Source organism: Anser brachyrhynchus (genome assembly GCF_964034855.1).
Source record: "Anser brachyrhynchus genome assembly, chromosome: 16".
NCBI lineage: Eukaryota > Metazoa > Chordata > Aves > Anseriformes > Anatidae > Anser > Anser brachyrhynchus.
The window spans coordinates 9,878,041-9,901,372 of NC_137734.1; the positions used below are offsets into that span (position 1 = coordinate 9,878,041).

Below are 23,332 nucleotides of genomic sequence, written 5' to 3' on the forward strand. Positions count from 1 at the left end.
AGACTTTTTGGCACATCTTTCTGGTTTTATTTTGATTATCTCATCATCATTGGTCACAGTCCTCAGATGCTATCACAACTGTTCTATGAGCAGTCTTTGGGTAGTGTTAATAAATATGTGTGTGTGAGCACACGAATATGTCTGTATGTATATGTATATATATAAATAAAATTATATTTTAAGGATCAAAATATCCTAAATGAGTAATTTGGTTGCAGGCAAAGGTGCAATGGGCATCCACATCAGGCAGGAGAATTACAGAAAACAAACAGTAAACTTTGTTCTGTGGTATCGCATACTAAGCTGTATAATGAAACAATTATTATATTAGGATACATGCAATTGCATTAGAAATATCTTAAATATCTTAAGAAATTCAGAAATATCTTAAGACGTCTTTTTAGAACTGTTTTAACATGTATTCAAAACTGTGGTAAATTAGCAAGACTGGCAAAATACACAACATAGTTCACTTGATTTGAAAACGAATCTACTGCCCAAAGGAAATATGTATAGTTGACACTTGGTAGGCTAGTCATTTAAAATATATATATTAATATGTATATATATATAGTCATGTGATATATATATATATACATGGAATATATATATATTCCATCACTATGAATTTCTTTTTTTTTTTTTTTTTTTTTTGCATATACCCGTGTATTTAAAAATATATGTATTGTACCACTTAGTCTTACCCTTTGAAAAAGGAATCACAAGAAAATGAAATTGTTTGTTTGGCTTAGCAGGGAACTGTACCTTGCTCTTTTATCTGTCGAATCTGTCTCACGGTTTCTTTTAAAATAGCACATTTGTCTGGTTTGACGTTGAAATTATCAATGTCACTCAGATTAGCAGATATCAGTTCAGCCAGTTCTTCAATGTATTTGCTTTCCTGCTCACGCCGACGCTTCTCACCACTGCAGGTCAGACTAGGAATCAAAAACATTATTACATATACTTATATTCCATCATGCACAAGAGCTGTGTGCTCACACTGAACTTCAATGTACTTCTTGTAACACCTATCTATTAAACTTAAGTAGTAGTCATTCTTCTAGCAAACACAAATCTAACGGGGTGTGCGTATGTTTTGTTCTGTTGCTGTTTGTTTTGTTGCTTTTTTGTTTTCTTAATAATCTTAAGTAGCAATTTATCTTAAGAGGACATGAGGTTATTCATCCAAAAAAATCCTTCTGTGATATGCTATTGTCAAACAATGAAAATAGTAACCGCCTATTATAAAACTGTAACATTCCTATTTTAATCTTAAGTTACTTTAGATTTGTTTATAAGTTATAAAAAGGAATTTAGCATTTTATAAAATCTTCTCAAATTGCTTGTAATGAGATGACTATGAAAGGTGATACCTAAAATAAATTTCTAGGCATTGGGGAAAAAAAGAAAAAGTCATCTCAGTTTCCAAGAAAATCAGAATCCCAGACAACCTAATGTTGAGAGATAAAGTCTCTCTCTGAAATTTCTTTTCCTGCATAGTTTAACAGGAAAAAGTAAAGCTTTGCTGAGTAAAGATATGGTCTATAAGCTAAATCAACAAGAAGGACTGTGGCATACCCAGAGCATCCTGAGAGTAGGAAGAGGTATTCAGGAGAAAGGAAAGGGGGCAAGAATGGACACACTGAGGGAATCAAAAGACAATGAAAAATCTTTGAGAATGATAGAATCACCTAGGTTGGAAAAGACCTGCAAGACCACCAAGTCCAGCTGTCAATCTGACCTACTGAATCCCATCACTTAAACACATCCACATGTCTCTTAAATACCTCCAGGGATAGGGACTCCACCACTTCTCTGGGCAGCCCATTCCGATGCCTCACCACCCCTCTCCATGAAGAAATTCTTCATAATATCTGAACTAAACCTCCCATGTGCATCTTGAGGCCATTTCCTCATGTCCTATCACTTGTCACCCGAGAAAAGAGACGGACACCATCCTCTCTGCAACCTCTGCGCAGGTAATTGTAGAGAACAGTGAGGTCTCCCCTAAGCCTCCTCTTCTCCACACTGAATAACCCCAGTTCCCTCAGCCACTCCGCCTCAATCTTGTCTTCCAGTGCCTTCACCAGCTTCATTGCTCTTCTCTCTACACACTCAAGCAACTCAATGTCCTTCTTGTAGTGAGGGGCCCAAAACTGAACACAATGTTTGAGGTGCGGTCTCACAAGCACCACGTACAAGAGGACGGTCACTTCCCTGGTCCTGCTGGCTACACAAGTTCTGATGCAGGCCAGGATGCCATTGGCCTTGGCCACCTTGGCACACTGCTCAGCACCCCTGGGTCCTTCTCTTCTGGGTAACTTTCGAGCCACTCCTCCCAAAGCCTGTACCACTGCATGGGGTTGGTATGACCTGCATAATCCTCCTTCTGTTGTTGATAATAATTATAACAGCATTTTTATTGTCCGTTACTAAATTAGTCAAACTGAGTTCCAGTTAGGCTTTGGCCCTTCTGGTTTTCTCCCTGCACAACTTCACAATAGCTCTACAGTCCTCCTGAGTTGCCCGTCCCTTCTTCCAGAGTTCATAAACTCTCTTTTTCTTCCTGAGTTCCTGTAAATCTCTGTTCAGCTAGGCTGGTCTTCTCCCCTCAACTTTCACTGCATTGGGACAGCCTGCTCCTGTGCCTTTCAGATTTCATTCTTAAAGAAGGTCCAGCCTTCCAGGACTCTACCTGTCAGAACCACCTCCCAAGGGACTATGTGGAGGACACTCCCAAAGAAACTCTGGGATATGGTGCAAGGATCTGAGGATCTCATAGGCAATTTCTTACATGATGGAGGAAATTAGCAAGGGACAGTGGGGAAGTGTGTAAAAGGGAGAAATAAGAGTACACATGACGCCTGGTATTTTGGTGAAACTGGAGACATTTTGAAAAGGTTTTACTGTGTGGGAACAAGAACATGAAAGTATAGCACAGAACCATTAGTGTGTGGCAGAAAGTAAGGAGGTCTGAGACAGAAAACTAAATCCCTCAGACAACTGAATCTCTGACAGGTTTGAATGAGAGGCAGGAAGACAGCATGGAATAACAAAATTCAAGACAAGGTTGCAAAGAACTAGTCTGGAGAAATGCACGTCAAAAAAGTGCTCACTCTATTGCAGTATTCTGTAGTAACCATAACCATCTGAAATGAGGCCTGCAAATCAATTACCAGATATAAGATGCTGCCTCTGTAATTTCTTTGAAGCAACCAGTTTTTCTTCTTTTGTCTTGCAATCACAGCTTCAAACAGTGACTCCTTAAACATCCACTCCAATAAGATTTAGCAAGAGACTACCGAGTGTAGTTCGTAAGCTTTGGCAGATCTACACATAATAGTAAAGCTGTGCATCTTCAAAACAAAAAATGCCCTAAGAATTTTTCAACTGAACACAATGCTTAGTTTAAACATACTCAAAAGTGCAATGAAAACTTGAAAAATAGTAAAAAAACCAAACACGTAGCAAAAGAAGCGGAGAAGTCTCTATACACCTACCTTGCACCTGGGGTATCACAAGGCAATGGCTTGCGCTTCCTTGACTCATTGGTCAAGCTATCCAAGGAGTTTTCTCCTAATCCACTCATCCTGACCATACATCAGCAACTAAAAGCAATAAAATAAGAATTGTGAATGAACCTCTCAAAATAAAAGTCTAAAATGTAGAGAATTTACCCAGATAACTCATTTATTTTTATTTATAGAACTGAGTCTTCATTTATTTATTTATAACTGAAAATCCATCTACCGTTTTAATATTAAAAATACATCTGGTTACATTTTTTTAAACCTATTTTTGTAAACATATATTTTGGTGAACTTTGCATCAATGTCAGCAAAAATAAATGTAAAAAAATGCATTTAATTTCATAGTATAAATTACAGTGTGAGTAATCTGTATTCTATATATGCTGAAATAATTTTTCCCCATTTTCAGAGACGTTTAAAGCTTTGCACCATAGAACAGGAATGACCGTATAGCTCCAATTTGGCTGAAAATAGTAAGATTCTCAGTGTTTTAATATACACTAGGAAACTTGAAAAGAAATAGGTTTCTTTGCAAATAAAACAATAAAGGAATTTAAATGCCATATAGCCTTAAAAAGACATCTAGTAAACAAAGTGCTTTCAGGACAAGTCATCTAAAGAAAAAAGAGAGGTGTCTGCATTGCTTCTGATGTACTAATTTGGTTTTCGCTTACCAGCTTTTTGTGGCAAAAAGTACTACTACCTAAGAGGAGCAAACAAAGGGAAAGACCCACAAGCACATATTTGTGTGAAGCAGCAGAGGGGTTGCTTGCAGCATTTGATACTGTTATCACTGTATGTCAGCTATGGACAGAGAATTGGGGACATTCTTCCTACAGCAGTACCAACCTTTGGAGACTAAAAAGGACAGAGGATTGCTGACTGCACTGAGGAGGAAACACTGGATTACTCTTGCAGATGTGCATAGTTCAGAAATAAACTGGCATACATTTAAAGCACAAGTTCTCTTTACAGCTAAGCAAATGTCATGATGCTTAACATAAAGTCATATTGATAACCAAGTCTCATTCCAAGTGATATGCAATAGGACAGGAAAGGATAACATACTTTGTAAATCACAGGAAAATTCAAAATAACAGTAAAGTATAATCTTGCATTTGAAACAAACTATTACACAAGATGCCTAACTCCACAACTATAGCCAGGACTGCACAGGTACGAAGCTGGTGTAACAGCTAACTCTCTGACGCAAAACCAGGATGGATAAGACAGGGTAGATGGAACGGCAAGCCTGAAGACTGTTATTCAGTCAGGTATTTCTCCAGGGTAAAAATTCCTGAACACAGGGAAAATAGCAGCCCACCTTGCTTGAGGCTGCAGGTACACAGTTACACCACTAGATGACAGTATATTGCCAAATGGCAGCAAGAACGGTATTTTCTTCAATTAAGCAGCTTGAACGAAAAGCTGCTCAGCTGAACAAGTAGTTTCAAAACCAAATTATAAAAACAAGCTACGATCACGCAAAAAGCGGCCGATTCTCTGAAGCTCAGGGGAACAGACTCACAGGGTCTTACGCCTGCGGAGCACACGCTCAGGCCGCAGGTGACACACACACACCCCAGGATCAGGATCGGTGCTTCTCCCCTCTCGCAGCTGCATTCCTGGGCAAAGTGTGATGCTGCAACACGAAGAGCTATTGTGGCGAGAGAGAGGATGAGCTTAAGCTATAATAAGATTTGAGGATGGCTCAGGAAGGGTGTGGGCACAGCAAGTATGTCTGAAGCCAAGAGCAAATGCTTCTATTTAAGAGGAAGAAAGATTGAAACTGTATTAAATATTGAAAAAATCGAGCTCAGATAGCTTGATTTTTGGCATTTCAATGGAACGTAATTTGGGTTGCATTAAGTGACTTAGAACGGAAATGCCATTTCTGGTTTGGCATCTACCTGTATTGACAGGTATTGAACTCAGCATAGGATTAAATAGAAAACAAAGTTACTATGTTTTGTCTCAGAAACATGATACACGTCACAGCACTTGTATTTAAGAAAAACATTAAGTGCCTACAAATAAAAGCTTGAAGAAGGAAGGAAAAACTTGGTAAGTGGTGTAGCTCATTTCCTTACTGTTATACCCAAGTAGCTTGCAGTAGTTCTTCCAGCCTGGAGCTGCAGAGTGCCCTGCCCATGCCTTTTCCTTTCCCTAAGAATACCTTTCCAAAGGTATTCCTGAGAAGGTACATAACATCTACAACAACTGCTTAGCTAAGGAAACTCTAGCAGCTGCTTTCCAATACGCGTGGATTTACAGTACAAACTGTTAATAGTCAAACTAATCTTTCTGCTACAGGACATCTTAGCAAAAGAAGCTATTATTGAGTGAGTTAATAATGAAATAAATCACCAGTTAAAAGATACCAGATGTTACGTTTATCTATTGAATAGGAACCTGTAATTTCTGACGGGCTAAAGAGTTTTTTGAAAAACAAATCTATTTGGGGGACAGGGGGATTTTTTATTTTTTTTTTATGCTACTCATTATGTTTAGAAGACAGCTCTGAAACAGTTTTCAAAAGTCAGTGCATTTTTACCACTGAAGTAAAAGAAGTTTAATACAACCACCTTCGTAAACCTATTTTCTGAGCTAAATTCAAAGCACAATTTCTGGCTCTTGCATCTGTAATGCAAGCTAGAAAGATGGTGCTAGAAAGACTCTACTGCTTATATTGCACAATCTGACTTAAGGAAAGCATTTTTTGTTAGAAAAGAATTGCACAATGAAATTCTTATTTGCTTAATGAAAAGATATTTATAAGCTAGCTTAATTTGACACAATAAATAGCTCAGTTACTACGTAAACCATGGAAAGTGTAAGAAACTTTAGATAAGTATAAGTTACCCAAAGCACAGGAATTATAATCTTTCATCATATATTATTGTTCTTACTCAGAACAACTGAAAGATAGACGTGACAATAATGACTCATAAAAAATCTGACAACTGTTTTGCTGTCTTTCTTTGAAGTTACAGGTACAAACTCAAAAAGTGGATGGCAAACCTCATGCATAAAAGGTTAACTAACAGTATATGCACGTTTGTGCTTAAAATGCAAAAAGGTACAGCAAATTGATTACATGTAAGGATGAAGGGATGCTGAATATAAATTCTATTCTATCACAAACAACTAGATTTTTCTAAAATTTATCTGTCCCTAATTTATATAATTTGTATATAGAATTACTTGGGACTGCCTAATTTTAAAGTCAGGTATACTTAATAATTCCATGTATACCAATATTGGTATACCAATAATTCGTATGTATACAATAACTTTCAAATGTTTGCTAGTCTGATGTTATTAGAACCAGAAAATTACTACACTGCATTGGAATCCTTTGTCATTCCCATGAAACACTTAGTAAAATAAAAGCTATACTCTATTTTGCTATTCAGTACAGTTCATAATAAGCCACACCTTGTTCTGTCCAATATTATCTTCCAATTATTTGGGAAAACACAGCACTTGCTCTCACCAAACAATTTAGAAAGATCTATATTTGTATGAAATAGACAACGTTAAAATTGGATGGAAGGAAATATGACCAGAGCAGTCGAAAGTTTATACTTAAATTTGAGAAAAGACAAGATGTTATAAGAGATGGTTTAATGTCTTCAAAGAGAAAGACATTAATTCCTTCAGCTGCAGCAGTAATGAACTACTATATACTAATGTTCCTATATCCACCAGTGGATTGGAACCAGAGGCAGCAACATTTGGAGAAAATGTTCCAAACTTTCATGACTATTTAAAAATATTAAATCCTAGAATTGTTTTTGCAATACCACTAGATTTACCTTTTCCAACATAATCTTAAATTTTCCATGTTTTTTCTCACTCATCAAAATGGGGAATGAAGAAAACAAAAAATAACAAAGAACTTTTTGCTTATCAATAAGTGTCTTGAAAAAAGCATTTGTCCCTTTTAATGAGGTGCATATGTCTCTGCCCTTGCATTATACTTTTCACATGGTAGGTCTATTAATTTTTCAGTGAAAATCATAAATGGACTGTTAAAAAAAAGCACTATTGTTTTGCACATGACATAAAACAAGTTCTAGTAATTAACAGTCCATCCATTTCAACAATATATGTACAAATTTCAAAAAACAAACTGACAATTTAAAGAAATCATCAGCGTTTAGAAGACTAGCTCTTTTCAACCTGCCAGTTTCAATATTTAGACAGGCTAAAAAATTCTTCTAAAATTGTGTCCTGGTCCACCAAAAAACAGTAATCATGTCAACAATAAGATGTTTGAAATTGAGAAAGTTCCTAAAGCCATTTATTAGAGAGCATTCAACTCAAAAGCACATTAAGAAGTACTGAGTACACTAAGCAGAAAGTTTTCAGCCTGATATGATCATTTCTTCCCTGGTCTTACTCCCCTCACTCTCACATAAACTGGAATGCTCCTAACTTAGAACCTTAATTTCTGCTATGTTGTCTTTCAGTGTGCTCGTTTCCTTCAAGTGCTACTTCCCTTACGTTCTTTCTTATGCCGGTGTTCTCAGTCGGTTAAAGACTTATTTACCAAAAAGGTTATGGCAATTGGGAAACTTCTGTCCTACCAGAAGCCAAAAAATATAGACAAGTATGCACTTCAGATTTAGGTTTTGTATTTGTTTAGTTGAAATAGTTGACCATACACACATACACACAAGATAAAATTGTATTAAGTGCATAAACTCTTTTAGCACTCTTTTAGTCCCATTAAACCATCAACGTTTTGCTATAGTAAATATATGTATTTGTGGCATATAGCACATTTGGAAGCTCTTATGTCTGAGCTGACTTCTCGTTTGAAGAATTCACTAGGGAAAAAGCATAAACTGGCTCTTTGCATTCCCCAGTATTTGCCAATTATGAAAAATTAAATCAAACCAGTCCTTTTCAATGAATCATGAAGATGGCCTGGAGTTTCTTTAATTGTACATAATTTTAAAGTATTAAATACAATCTTCCTTTCTAAAAACCAAGACATAATTCAGAAAACTTATCTTAAGATGCAAACTGTAATAAACTGGTTTATGCTAAGGAAAGTCCTATATCATTAAATTTAACTTTATGTAAATAAAACGAAAGACATTCTCTTCAGCAGCTCCTCATTCTTAAGAAAAAAATATATTTTTTTCCTTAAAAGCATATATATAAAAAGCATGATAGCTTTCCAGTGATAAATTCTGATTCAAAATATTATTCAAAAAATAATTTTCTGATTCAAAATATTATTCAAACCAGCCAAAGTTTCTTTTGTTGTAAGACTGACCACAGAAACAACTGACGTTCCCATTTACAAGGATAGGAGTCCACAAAAAAGCAAACTTGAAAAACTCTCTTTATGTCAATATTGCTGTAAGGCTTTGGTTCTCTCGCTCTCTTTCCCTCTCCTCCTCTCTCTTCCCTCCTTCTCTCCCCATGCTTCTTATATACTTACATGTATAATACGCAGCTTTAAAAATGATACGGAAATAACTATTCAGGTACATATAGTCCAAGTATAAAATGGGTCACTTACATGTCCTTAGCAAACATTCAAGCACAGCATATTTTTCATAGGACCTTCAGAATCAGAAGTCATTTTAAGTCACATCCTGAAAAACAAAAAAGGCTGTACATGGAAAAAAGTGTTTACTTTTCAATATTTCATCTAACATTAATAATCTTAAAAAAAGTAAACCTTATTCAGATATTTTAATGTGAAAGTTTATAACTCAATTGTACTAACTGTAACTGTCATTTTTGCTGTATTCTAAAAAAAAACAAAAAATCTGAATCTCAGCATCACAAATGCCGCTAGTATGATAGATTTTCTTTCATAAAAGAACTGAAAATATTTATTTTAAATGCATTTTTTTTCCTTTAGGAGGAAAAAAAAAGTAGATGTTTGATCTTAGTAACTTTAAAATCTAAATTAATTATTTTGTAAAGTTATGATTGGCAAGTACAAAACTAAGCGCTTAGCCACTCTACGTCAGCTTGTACACACTGCTTTGCACTAACTGTTACATGAGAATAGCAAACTGTTTTCGGAGCTACAAACATTTGGTTTTCTGTTACCCTGTTTTTCTATGAAATTCTAGGAATGAGTAATCCATATTATCATGCATTTTATACAAGGTACGATTAAGTGTACTAATTAGTGAGATTCTGGGTCTCTACAGAGAATTACGGTAACTTAGGAAAAGTTTCAAACAACAGCTGCGTGATTGAATTGATTTACTGAAAACTGCTTAAAGCACTATGTAAAGCAGAGGCTGTTCAAGCTAATTAGAAAAATAAATTGCTCTTGGGAAATATTTATGAGACATTCACATGTAAGCACACACCACAGTCCTATCCAAAATCAAGAGTTTCAAAATCGATACTTCTACCCAGACTACTTAATAGGTAATCACCAGTAGGCAGGTAAAGGAGTTCTATTCAAGTAGCTCATTTCTTAAGAGATTAAACTGAAGCTTTTCATATCAACTGGTTGCATTCACATTCATCTGCTGTTTTAACCATCCCTTTGACAATACTGATTGTAGCTTTATTTGTATGAACTGGAATTGCCAATTAGAAGGTTGATTGACAATGTGGTCACATAAGAGTAAGCATCAAGAGTAAATTGTCTGCTAATTAAAGACTTCTATAACACCATTTTATGCTAAATCAACCTCTGCTAATCATGCAAACCAGAACAAAAGCACACACAGAAAGAAGAAAAATCAAAAGAAATCCTAAGATGCAGTATCAGAAACATTTGTTTGGACATGATGGAAAATTAACTCCTTCAGCTGTTCATTTCCATAAAAATGCTAAACCAGTCCTATACTGCACTCAGTTACAGCTTGCCACCTAGCTTCCTGGGATGTCTTATACCCAGCAAAGGCTATTTGCTGATATCTCTACTGCACAGGATTTACAAAGGAAAAAGGTAGCATAAATTATATTCACTGTTCAGTGTGATGTGAAGCTTTTTCTTCTCAGATTTTTAGAGCAGCTTGATAAACTGATGCATACGCCTGTGCAAGAATGGAGGTAGTTCAACATCACAAACAGGAGTCTCACTGGGAAGCTGAACTATGCAGGAGAATCTGATAGTGCTAAATCACTCGAAGAAGTGTGAAGGAGAATCAAGACCCACCAGTATATACCTAAAGGATTCTGTATGACTGGAACTGCAAGTGGAAAGAGAGGAACCCTGAGAAAGCATGAAGTTGAAAACCCCACAAAAATCTTAATACTATTTAAATGAGTTTTAGAATATTCCTTCTCTATTCCTCTCACATAAATATTCCTTCTATAGATATAAGTAATCTGAGCTGTTTAAAGAGAAGATGGAATCGAAATTCTAAAAGTAGTACTGCAATAAAGTAACTGTAAAGAAACCTCCTGAATAATCCCACAGGAAGGCCCTTAAAGGATTTACAAGAGCATCTAGAGTAGTATTCCCTGTCCCTTCTCTAAAACCACTGCTTCCTCATCTGAGTAATGAGATCACAGCCAACTTCATGACAATTTAAATATAAAGAATATTTTATGTCAACGCTGCTTTCTGTTCTCCTTCACCCGAATTAGTTTGGGATCCCAGAGTGTCTATACCAAAGCACAGTAGTGCACCAAGCAATTGCCAGTCTCAAAGCCAGTGCTACTCTACAGTGCCTGGCATTTGGGCTGTGCAGTTGCTTCTCCATCAGCTCTCCCTGCGCTGGTACCACTTTCCACACGTGAGCATACTGTTTCCTGCCTAGAAACAGTTCAACCAAAATCAAGACTGTTCAAACAAAGCCATTGTTTGGTGTATTTTGATGTCAATGAGCTTGATGTACTGACCTTCAGCTGCCTTCCCCACTTTCAGGATGAGCTACAGAGATACTCAGTTTACACCATATAGAAATTAGGCATTCAACATAGCACAGATATAAAATCTAAGTCTAAAATTGGTTGAGTTTTCAATCCGATTTTTAAAAAACATCACAGAAATATTACATTAGACTTTGGATGGAATGGACAGGTGATAAACCATATCATTGTATGTGGCACAGCTAGCAACAGTAGGACACATTCATAGCCAAATGTGCCAGATGAGGTAAACACAATGGCTACCTTTAGAAAGATCTAAAGAGGATTACATCTTCGGTCCTCCTTAAATGTTTCACAGATAATTCATATGCCTGTTTAAAAAGGAAATCAAATATAACACACTATCCTGTAGACTACAGTACGTTAAAGCAACGTCTTTTTTAACCTCTTGGGGGGGAAAAGAAGCAGACGGAAAAAATACCACTGAACCTTAACCACAGCTTTGTGAACCGACAGCACAGTGTAACTAACTACAGAAACAGATAACGAGACTGAAGTACAGAGTTAATGTGGAGCTTTTAGTGTGCTGTAATTATTTTGTGCTTCACCTATCTTTTAAGTCTTCACCTATACTTTAAGACTAAAGCAGCTATGCACACATTATGAAGGAAAAAGCAAATTACTTTGTTAATTGTATTGATACATCATTATCCAAATCTAGCACTTTCCTCAGTACAATAACCGATGATAAAATACTATTCCAAAACATATGGATTTCATCATTCTCCACTCCCCTTTTCTCCCACCCTCTCAGCCTCTATTTTCTAGATAACAAATAACTGACTCAGACACAGACTTCACTGAATCAGGGCTGTCATTTAAAAAAAATAAAAGGTGCTATCTGTAATCTGGCAGTCAATGAAGCACACCTTGTTGCAACATGTTAAACAATCTTAACTCAGCACACATCCTTTTTATATTATACGTTCCATCTTAGGGAGACTATAATTTTTCAGGCCTTGTCAGGTTTCATTTACCAATTTCCCTGCTGTGTTTAGTAAGCGCTGTGCACTTTGCCTCTTTTTTTCAGACATGACAATTAACTCGAGCCTTGTTCTCTTTGCATATATTAAAATGACAGGGCACTTTCAGTTAAAGGATTGGCAGAGGTGGAGCACACTCCTGGTACTTCTCCTGTTCCTCTGATAAATAATGTGTGTGCTCTATTTTTGGAATGTCATTACTTGTTAATTTGTTTCCTATATGTCCCTGTTTGCTAGCCACTGCAATAGATTTCAGATTCCGTCATAACAAAATGGAAGAAAAACAGGGGTCCCAGTGAACTCACTGTCACGAAAAAAGGCTAGTCTTTATCCCTCTGCCTTGACCACACGCTGCAGAATACTTGGCAAAATGTCTCACCTGTCAGCTTCGGCACTGTGCTACAGTGGTTAAAGCAGCTCACCTGTGACCCAAAGACATGTGAGCCACTTTCTGCAGTCGTAACAAACGTTGTCCTCATAACCCAGCTGCAAACAGGTATTGAACTTACACTTAGCTAGCTGTTCTCATCGGGATAGAGCTCTTTTAAGTAAAAGGCAGTTGGACATGACGCAGCCACATCAGGTACTTGTATGACACTGGCAACAGGAGGCTGAAAGATGCTGAAGGGAGCCTTTCATTTCAACTAATGTCCAAGCCCCTGTACCGTATGTGGTCGTTTGGGCTGTCGGTATAGCTGCTGGCATCTCAGGTTTAGAATGTTTTTAACATAGGTACGTCCTTACCAACTTGTATCTGGAAGACTTAGTTAACATTTAAAAAAAAAAATTAAAATGCTATAAATATATCTAAAGAAAGAATCCTAAGCTCAAATACCACCAAAGAGACAGGATGTGATATATGGGCTACTATAATGAGATGTGATAACTACATAACTGGTAAGAAACCACACCGCCACCATTCTTTTCTGTACATCCAGACGCTTTAATAGAAGAAACTCAGGCAAGTCATTGGCTGACTGAAATATATATGGTCTGCTTGAGTTTTACATTAATATTTACTGACGTTCTAAAAGTGGAAAACACTTCTCCCCATCATTCTTGCCAAAACAGTGGGTGCTATGGAAAGAGCTTGTGCTGTGACCAGTGCACTATTCTCTTTACTGCTGATAACAGCAGTAAAATTCTTTAAAAAAAGAGAGAGAAGAATTTTAATGAAGTTCTCCATTTACAAGACAAAATGCCCTTGCCAGGGCTCACAAGAGAATACCAAGGGAGAGTCACTTTCCAGCTTTACACACACTTAATTCATAAGTGACTCCATGCCATGAGACATGATATAATCCACAGGTTACTAAGAAGAATGTAAGCTGTATAACGCATGTCTACATATTATGATGTCAGCTTAACTTGGAATTAAATTTGAATTAATTCACATAATTTGTTAAAAGGGAAGTATACATTCCTAAATTATTTAAATTAGGATTACTAATCCAAGCTACAAAATCTCTGTAAATTAGAAATAGACATTAAGAGCCTTAGAACATGAAGATATGAGTTGGAACATATAAATCTAAAAACATAATTTATTTTTAACCAACTCTAACTTTTATGTTTTCAAGTGAATGTATTAACTCACCTGATGAAAGCTTGTTTCATGCCTCACCAATACGTGACTTCAACTGGAGTAGTAGTGGTAAAGACTGACACAGTCTACAAGGGTGAGATATTTGCTTTGATACAACTATCTAAAACTGTATCTAAACAGGATAGAAAGTTCATTATTTTTCTTCCCCTCACAAGCTTAATATGTCAAAAAAAATGTAAAGCACTCCATATTAGATAAAGAATTTTAATGAATATTTTGTCTTTCTCTGCCTAACTGAAATTAAATTCTGAAGAGCTCAGAAGTATCTTCCTATGCTCCGGAAATATTTGGCCACCCATATAGTATTTAAGCTTTATATACACACTTATTTTGCACTGCTGTATCATAAAATGGAAACTAGAACATAAGCAGAAAAAAACCTCAAAGTTACCAGGAGACAAAGCTGTTCAGAGCATAGGCCTCGTGGGTACTTGGGAGGGAGGGGAAAATTGATGTTGATTCTAGGCTTTTGTTCTCTTTGTGTGTGTGTGCATGTATTTTTTCTTAATATATGAACCATCTCTCTTCTCTTGAAACATCTAACCAACCTTGTTACTTACAAATGCAAAACATGCTTTTATACCAATATTTTTTCATTATTTTAATATGGACCGATACATCTTTCTGATTTCTAGACAGAACTGCAAAATGATGAGGCACTTAAATATTGAATAAAACCATTAAAATACAATTTGAGTTTACTAGGAAAAAAAAATAATGCATTTGATCTCAATTTCTTTTTATACACTGAAGCAGAAAGTTTGCAAATCTTTCAGAACTCAAGGCTAGGGACAATCTACTGACAAAACCTAGTTTTCAAAGCTTAGCCAATGCTTTTGTTCTTATTCTTGAAACACTGAAAGTCATATACAACAGTCCAATTTTATTTATCCATGCACTCTTGGCAAAACATGTTTATTAATATACTTAGAGAAAAACCCCAAATCCTTACTATCACTACTACACCAATTAAAGCTCAGGTAAATTAGCCAATTACTACATTTTTTTCTTCTTACAAAATACAGTAGCTCCTGTAAGATAATAGGGTGACAAAGATATTTTCCTGCATGAGCTGAAAAAGATACACAACCTCTTACCTTAATTTAATAATGACTAAGAAATTAGTTTTCCTTTAAAAGAAACAAAGCAACTTCCCAAACAGTTTCACTAGAATTAGAACTCAACCTGCAAGTTTTCAGTAGCAATGGTTAGCATTTTCTGGGAGGTATACACTGTGACACTTCAAAAACAGAGTGTACTTCTGAAGTTCTTGGTGAAAACAGGAAATGTAATCAACTCAACCAAGTTTGTTTCACTAAATACACATGGTCTTTCCTCAAGACATCAGCAAGTCCAATTCCCTTTCCTGAAGCTCTGAACATGTCGTCAGCAAGTTCATTCTCCTTCCTGAGACTCTGACTGGGTTCGAATACATTTTTATGCATTATATGCATGCAATTTTTCTGTTCTGCATTTTATCTTACCAGCATCTCAAGAAGCAGACTGCTTTCTGGATTCTGGAGACAATTTAAACACAAATACAGTCTTACAAATGGCATTAATTCACTTAGTGCTATGGCATTGATATAATTGAATCAGACTCTATCATGGCAGAATCTTACTCATTTTCCAGAGACCACAGTTTATGTAAAATATGTTTAGAATGAGAACAATTCAAAATCAGAATTTTCCAAAGCAGCACTTAAAAGCTAGGCAAAATATCAGCAATTTCCTTGTAAAATCTTGTCCACTGGAAGTTGAAATTTAGAGACAGAAGTCACTTTGCAGCTGCAAAATAAAATTTGGATAAAAATCTCTACTAACACCAAAATACCTTCAGACAAAGGGAAAAACTGACTGGTTTTGAAAGAATCAAAAATTAACTGTGCACACTATCAGTTTCTGACTTGTGATCTCTGTCAAGTAGATGCCAAGCTTAATGCCAGCTTTTGAACCTCCCTGCAAGTAATGTTCATAAAAGCATTCAGAACAGATGAATATGTTGCATATTCTACAGCTATTATTAGTAATGTTTCTTCATCCCTGGTATTTACAATTTAGTCTTTGGCTCTTGCATGGGAATTAAGAGTATTCATCAAATCAGTTGGCATGGAGATTGGCTTTTAAGATACCTGCTTATCTGAAGAAGTAAACACGTTCAAGTGTGAAGCTGCAGAGGAAAAATATTTTTAATTACAATTGCAAAGGTGGAAAACAAAATCTAACTATTCCTTTTGTATCTCCTTATTTAAAAAGCAAGCCTCTCAATTAGAAGCTATAAGCAAGCTAGAATTTTTGCAATGATCTAAAAGCTTTAATCATAGCTTTGTTTCCCCAGTTCTAGTCTGGGATACTTTATTTGGGGAGATCCAATGTGATCTCGTTGGTGCTCAAATACCTTAAACAGCACTGTCATTAATCACCTCACCATACATTTAGCGTATCAGCCTGCTAACTTCATCTGTCATTTCGCAGTGCTTGAATAATCCCCCAATATTAAGAGGCACAGAACTTCAGCAGCAGCTGGAAACTGCAAATCCCTGAAAAGGATAGTCCTGGTGCCTGTGAGGATTTCTATACAGCTCTGTCATACTCTGCTTTTGTGGAAGTACTGGGGAACAGTAAACTATAATTGTTTCTATATTTGTATACAGTCTCCTGGGAGATACTGTAAACTTCTGATAGACCTCCCCTTTTGTTGGGTGGATTCTATGAAAGAAACCATTTTCAGCCAGACTGACCAAGTGAGGCAAGTTCTTATCCTCAGCATAAAGACCTCTGACGTGAAAATTCCTGAGCATTAAACGCATCAGGTCCACTTCAAAATGTAATGGAACATCCTAGCCATCAACTGAAAGACCCTCTTTGATTTTGACTACTAAAAAGAAAACCCTAAGATGTCTGCCTTGCATGTTTATGAACAACACAACAGTAGGTCTACAAAGTATGCACCCAGTGCTGCAGCTTCAAGAATCTTTTATTTTAGTGTCAAGACAACATCCTCGTATTTTGTTTTTAATATAGAAGAACGCAATTTGTTACACAATTTATGAATTAGTCTCTGATATTAACCTTGGAAAAACTCCTGTCTCTCAAGACGTTCATTGCACTAACAGCTAGAAAACAATACAATGCTTAATGAACTCTTTCGGTTCTAGTCTTTACGGTGCTTCAAAGACAGACCTTGATGTTAGCAGCAGAGTAATGCACAATTTAACGGAGAGAAACAAGCCTTGCCAGTGGTGCTCTGGGTCTGCAGCAGATGAGCTGACATAACATGCCACCCAAAACATGCTCACAGGAATTTCTTTCCCTCTTGCTAAACACTCAAAGGCTGTTGTACAAAGCACAGCACCCCACACTACCAAGCCTCTAGCACTGGACAGAAGCACTGATTATCCCCTTAAGAAAAGCATGTCATAAATTGCACAGCCTGCTGTCACGAATTTGCAGACAGCTGAAATACACAGCACTTTCAAGGGCACAAACATTTGAGGGAATAGCATTCTGCTGTTACAACACAACAACAGAAAAAACAAACAGCAACAAGAAACGGCTTAAAGAATTTTGCTAACATGCTTAGACTAATCACGGCATCCTGTAAAACAACTAGAGATCACGATGTATCTGTGAAATCTTTACCTTTTGAGTGCTCTTAACTTAAAAAGGAGGACTAGACCGCACACACAACTCAGCCTACAGAAGCAATGAAGTGCGTGACTGAAGTATGCTTTAAATGCACCGCTAATTTTAACTGGAAAAATCAAGTAGCCAGCCATAAAAGGACATTGCTACAAGACAGTTCGGAGATGTAACGCAAAACACAAAATAGTTTCCTGTTTTTGTAAGTGCTTGCTTTTTCTACACATGAATGGTATGTATAAGGAGCATGCAAAAAGGGAATTTGTTTGCTTAGAGAAAAGTAATTCTGAATGAATAAAAGAGCATTGCTACTGCCTGCTCAACTCAGCCATCTGAACACATGTGACTGATATGGTCCATGAGCAAGTATAAATTACCTACCACTACACCTCAGTGTAACAAGCCAAGAAGAGGCACTCTTAGGGTTCCAGGTACTTGGAAGAAAGCTACATCCATGCTTAGAGCTATAACCCTAAATTCACTATTCCAACAGACAGGGAATCAGGTATTGAGGATAGTCAATGGGCTTCTGTCAAAATAGAACAAACCATTTTGAAATGAAACTACATAAAATAAATTTATTATTTAAAATTAGTCATTCCTAATAATCCTAGTTGTATTAACAGTACGGATGAACACAACACCTGATTTCAATCTCCAGAAAAGAATTATAAATACAGCTTTAAAACTCTTTCAGTTGCACACGCATTTCATACTAAAACTGCACATTCCTTTGGTGATAGTGTTGAGCCGATGATCTGAGACGATGAAATATTTGTGGGATGACACAGATTTTGCCATATTTTGCCAGAAATTGACAGTATATACAGGCACACTTTCAGCTGAATCTTCCCCTCACTCAAGCAGAATGAAGCTATTTGTGACCTAAATTTCTTTTTGTACAGCCTATGTCAATTTGCCTGAGAAAAGGAATCAAAAGAGTAGCGGTCATTAGGGCTGCAAGGGAGAAAAGAATTGAGAAGAGCATCCACATGTGTGCCACCGCAATGGGACGGAGACAATGGCCTGCTTATAAGGTCTACATGGAGGATGTGGGGGAGGCAGGGGAGCAGGCTGGGTTTGTTTGTAATGTGAAGATGTGAATAATTCTCGAAAATGCGGTTAGGAAGCATTGCGTGCCAAAAATAAATTAGTCTTATTTCTCGTTTTTTTGTTGTTGTTGTTGTTGTTTGAACTGAATTTAGTTTTAAAAAAAAATGTTAAGTTATGAAGCAGACTCAGAGAGAAACAGGAAAAGAACACGTCTTTACTAAAGAAAAGTAACCAGCTAGGTATGGTGGACACATTTTATAAAAGCTACTAAACAAAGGGCTGAATCTATAGAACAAATAAAGCCTAGCACTTCTAAGGACCTCAGAAAAAAAATATTGCTTGGCCATCAAAAACACTGGATCGGAGTCACAGAGAAATAACAAGTTAAAGGCAAAAGAAAACAAAAAATATCAAATTCTTACTAGAACTCACCAGATGTTCACAGATTAAAAAGTAGGCGGCTTTGTAAATTTAATACCAAATTTGAAATAGTTTTCTGGGGGATCTTTGTAATCCAACAGGAGTACTACTTAGAATTGAATTATCAGCTCTGAATACAGCTGCTGGAAGTACAAAAAGGCCTTTCAAATCGTAAGCTTCATTTTTAAGATGACTTTTTCACTGGGAACACTAATTGGCACAGTAAAAATACTCAATATTACGATCACTGCAAGTCCCCAGTTATTTAAAACTTACCAGTTTAAGTCATGAGTTACACTACATGAACTGAATCAAGATTTAATTTTCAACACTACAAAGAATTCTGCCAAAACATTTTTCCACACTATACAAAGGCATATAGGCTGCAGGAAACACATACTCTAAATTTTCTAGCACATTATAATATTCTATTTATTTCTTCATTTCATAACACCATTTGTAGCTCCAGTTCAAAATATTAAACCCAAATATTTTAAATAGCTGTAAGTAGTAAAAAGAAAAGGAAAAGGAAGGCAGCACATTAATCAGTTAATGCTTGCGCACACATCTCAAAGATGGTATTATTCTCCTCTAAGATCAGTTGTGTTTAAAAACCACCCTGCAGCTCAGCAGCAGCGTGGAATATTAATTTACACATCTCCAGCGATATGTGAGGACATCTCCACATCCCCCCAGCCCTCGAGATGGAAAGTGATTATACTGTCACTGTATGACTGTAGTGTGATGACAACAGCCAGACAGGGAGAGACAAAAATGATGCTGCCTCTCAAACGATTTCTGGAGAATAGCTGCTGCACCTACAGCTTTTGCAGCAGAGAACAAAAACATCAACCTCCCCTCCCTGTACGGCTCCATAAGAAAGCTAAGGGGGCTTCCACAGGGAAAAGGTCAACATTTCAAAGCGGGAAGCTTGTCCACCTAGGAAGAACTGAAACGCCTAGAAAACCCGGTAAATCAAATGTAAACAGGAAATACAGGGCTAAAAAAAGAACGTGAAGCGTGCCTTGCACCGAACTCTGATAGTAAAAAGATGTTTAAACACATGAGAAGCAGGAAGCCAGCCAGGCAGCCAGCAGACCTCCTCACGGCACAGGCAGAAAGCGGGCACTCGGGGGGGATAAAGCCACAGCCCCAAGAATTAATTTGTGCTGCTGGTCTGTCCCACTGAAGATGCTCGGGCGATTCCCACAGCCAGCATGTTCTTTGCAGCAATCTGGCTGGAGGAGCAAGATGTAGAAAATGTTAAGGACTCGTGGAGGAAGTATTAAAGCAAACAGACACACCGGGTGTTGCAAAGTCACCAGGATACCCGTCATCTGCAAGGGGCTCAAACGTGAATGCTTGGAACTGCCGGCCAAGCTGCACGGTCTGTCGTTACAAACTGTTGCTGAATCGGAGGACTGGCTGGTGACCAGCGTAACTGCTGCTGGCAAAAAGGAGGCTGCAGGGACTGAGGAGCCCTGGACCAGTGACATTCCTCCCTTGACTGACTTCCATCCCTAGGAAGATGGTAGAGGCCAACCTAAAGAATAAAATCACTGAGTGCGTGCGTAAACAAGGTCTGCCACCCTGGTGTGACCTCTGAAAAGGAAACCTGGTCTTGAGAGGGAAAAAATTGCCCTGAAAAAAAAAGAATGAAAGTCACACAGAGTCACTGTGTGAGTCATATGATCCTCAAACTGATCTAATATTTCTTGTCATCGTGCATTTGGTACAACTTGTAAAAAGATTTTTTTAAAAATATTTGAATTGCTTTAGTGCAGTGGCAGAGATATATTTACCCATATAGCCTGTTTTACCCTGGGAACTTGGAGAGGGACTCCTTTGCCAGTGAGAAATGTAATTTTACGAAAAGGTTTGTTGATAGAGGTTTACCAGGAAGCCTCCTTTGTAAAAGATTAAAGCCAAAGAAAAACTGCTAGGATAAACATAGTGCTATCATACTTAACATCTAACATTTACTACAAGTCAAAGCTTCAAGCATTTATCAGCCAGAGGTCAATGAGGGAGGAGGAAAACAGGTCAGTGACACCTTGAATTCTCCAAGTCAGGTTTTTGACGTGTTTGTTGGTTCTGGGGTTTTGTTGTTTGTTTCGTTCTTTTTTTGGCCCACCTTTACAATTACATGTAATAAAAACTCACATTTCTCTCCCCATTTCTCAAAAAAATAGGTGGTTTCTAGATTTAAGCTCTTCACTTTTCCATTTCCTTCTATCAAATTTCTGTGTAAACTGTTGATATTTTCAAATTTGCTTTTACAATGTTGTGGGAATGGAAACTATTTTTCTTTTAAAACGAAAAGTGAGGAGGTGCTTTGCCTGTTGAGTCACTGGCACAGATGGGCTTTGAAGAGAAATGCCAAACTGAGTGAGATTTGAAAACAAATGTCATTGTGGCAGCCTGCAACAGACGTAAAAATGTGAAGAAAAAATAATTGTTTTCTTTCCTATGTTAACGAAGTATTTTAATATGAACAATATTAAGAACTACAACATTAGCTGTTACTATTTGTCTAAATTGCTGTTACCGAAAAAACAAAAAAGCGATTATTTAGATCATAGACAAACAAAAACAAGCAAGTGAACATAGAATAAATGTATTTTAGAGAAATGAATTAAGAGAAGGATTTGAACATCAGTGCATCCTGAGAAACTACGCATAGAAGGGATCTGTAAAACCAAAACTACAGGCTGGTTTACATGGGAAACTAACTAGCATTATTACATGAATAAAACACCATACCCACATTAGACCTACCTCCAAAGTAATTGGACTTAAACACCCTAACATTACATAAATTGCTTGGAGCACATGTTGAGCCAGAAAGCCATAGCCACTATAATGACAAAAGCATAAAACTAGAGGTATGGTAACACTGAAACCTTTTACCACGTAGGTAAACTCAAACATTGGAACAATAGGTATACAAATTCCTTAACCAGGTAAGGATGCTCAATCTTGTCAAAGTATTCACAGATCAGCTGTGTGCTAGTAACCTCTTTCCAATCCTGAGCAGACTGCAAGTGAATGAATGTCTGTGTAATATTTGAAACTGGAAAGGTTATATAAGATTAATCAAGTAAACCACGAGAGAATATACTGCAAATACAGTACCTATACTGCAGGATACTTTTAAGACTTTCACTCTGTTGTAAAATGAGTTTTGCACACAATCACTACAGCAATATTCCAGCACAAAACTGCATTACAGCATGCTAATTTCACCATGCTCCCTATTATAATTTGCTGTTGGGTATCAGTGACCAGCACTGATAAAAATAAAGCTTGTTATAAAGCTCGTCCCTTCTTGTTATTACAAAATGCTTTTTGAAGCAAAGGATTTATATATGTGCTATGTCATTCCTAGCATCTATAATTTTGCATAATGATGCCTACAGCTATTTCATAAGGAAGATTAAAAACAAAGCAACATAAATTTATAGGCAGAAACATGCTGCCCTCCAACTTGTACCTTACCATCCATTTCAGTTTGTACAAAACTAAGAAAGTAATCCAAAATCTAACTCAGAAAGAAAGATTCTCACTTTTAAGACCTTTATGAGCTTGCAAAGCACTGAACTCTGTTGTTGACCACAGCACATACACACACATGTGGCATGTGTGTAAACAGACTCTGCTACTTTAGCAGCAACATTTCACAAAAATACCAGTCCTAGATATAGAGCTAAATCTGAACTATTCAGTTCCTCTACACTGGACAGAAGCACCACCAATTATTCTACCCGTTAATGCTTTCTTCTCATGGCTTTTTTTAAAGGCCAATACCACACAAATGTCATAGTATCAAGGCAGTTACAGCATCTTCCTCATTCCCTCCACATCCCACCCCAGTCCCACTTTGCCAACTGGTATGTTACGATGGGGAAATAAGACTGTAACTACCAGAGCTGAGGGTAGCCAGGAAAGGACAGCCAAGCTTCAAGTCACTGCACAAAATATCTTACCTGTTACCCTCAAAAAACAAACAAAACCCATCACCACCAAGATCACAGTTTGTCATTGATCACATGGGTTTCTAGCACAGTAACCCAAAATATCTCAAGAAAAATCATGTAGAGAAGTTTGCTGCAGTATCTTCCTCTACAAAATAGGTATCTATCTACAAAACATTGGCTTCTTGGACATGTGCACATAGGGGAATGAACAGAAGAAAGTCTTTACAGGATAAAAGTATATAAACATTG

The 23,332-nt window shown here is 36.9% G+C and overlaps 1 protein-coding gene across 10 annotated transcripts in view; it reads right to left on the reverse strand.

Moving 5' to 3' along the window:
• NCOA3 (nuclear receptor coactivator 3) overlaps positions 1 to 23,332 on the reverse strand; it is an 85,113-nt gene that overhangs the window by 20,322 nt on the left and 41,459 nt on the right. For 7 of the 10 annotated variants that reach the window (XM_080558299.1, XM_080558301.1, XM_080558294.1 and 4 more), the window contains 3 exons: positions 9,073 to 9,148; positions 3,504 to 3,611; positions 766 to 938 (listed from right to left, as the gene is read on the reverse strand). In XM_080558299.1, the coding sequence (XP_080414425.1) occupies positions 766 to 938; positions 3,504 to 3,601 (271 nt within the window). In that variant the 5' untranslated portion in view covers positions 3,602 to 3,611; positions 9,073 to 9,148. Of the gene's footprint in view, positions 1 to 765; positions 939 to 3,503; positions 3,612 to 9,072; positions 9,166 to 23,332 lie in introns of all 10 variants that reach the window. The other 3 variants (XM_080558298.1, XM_080558297.1, XM_080558295.1) reach the window with 2 other exon arrangements.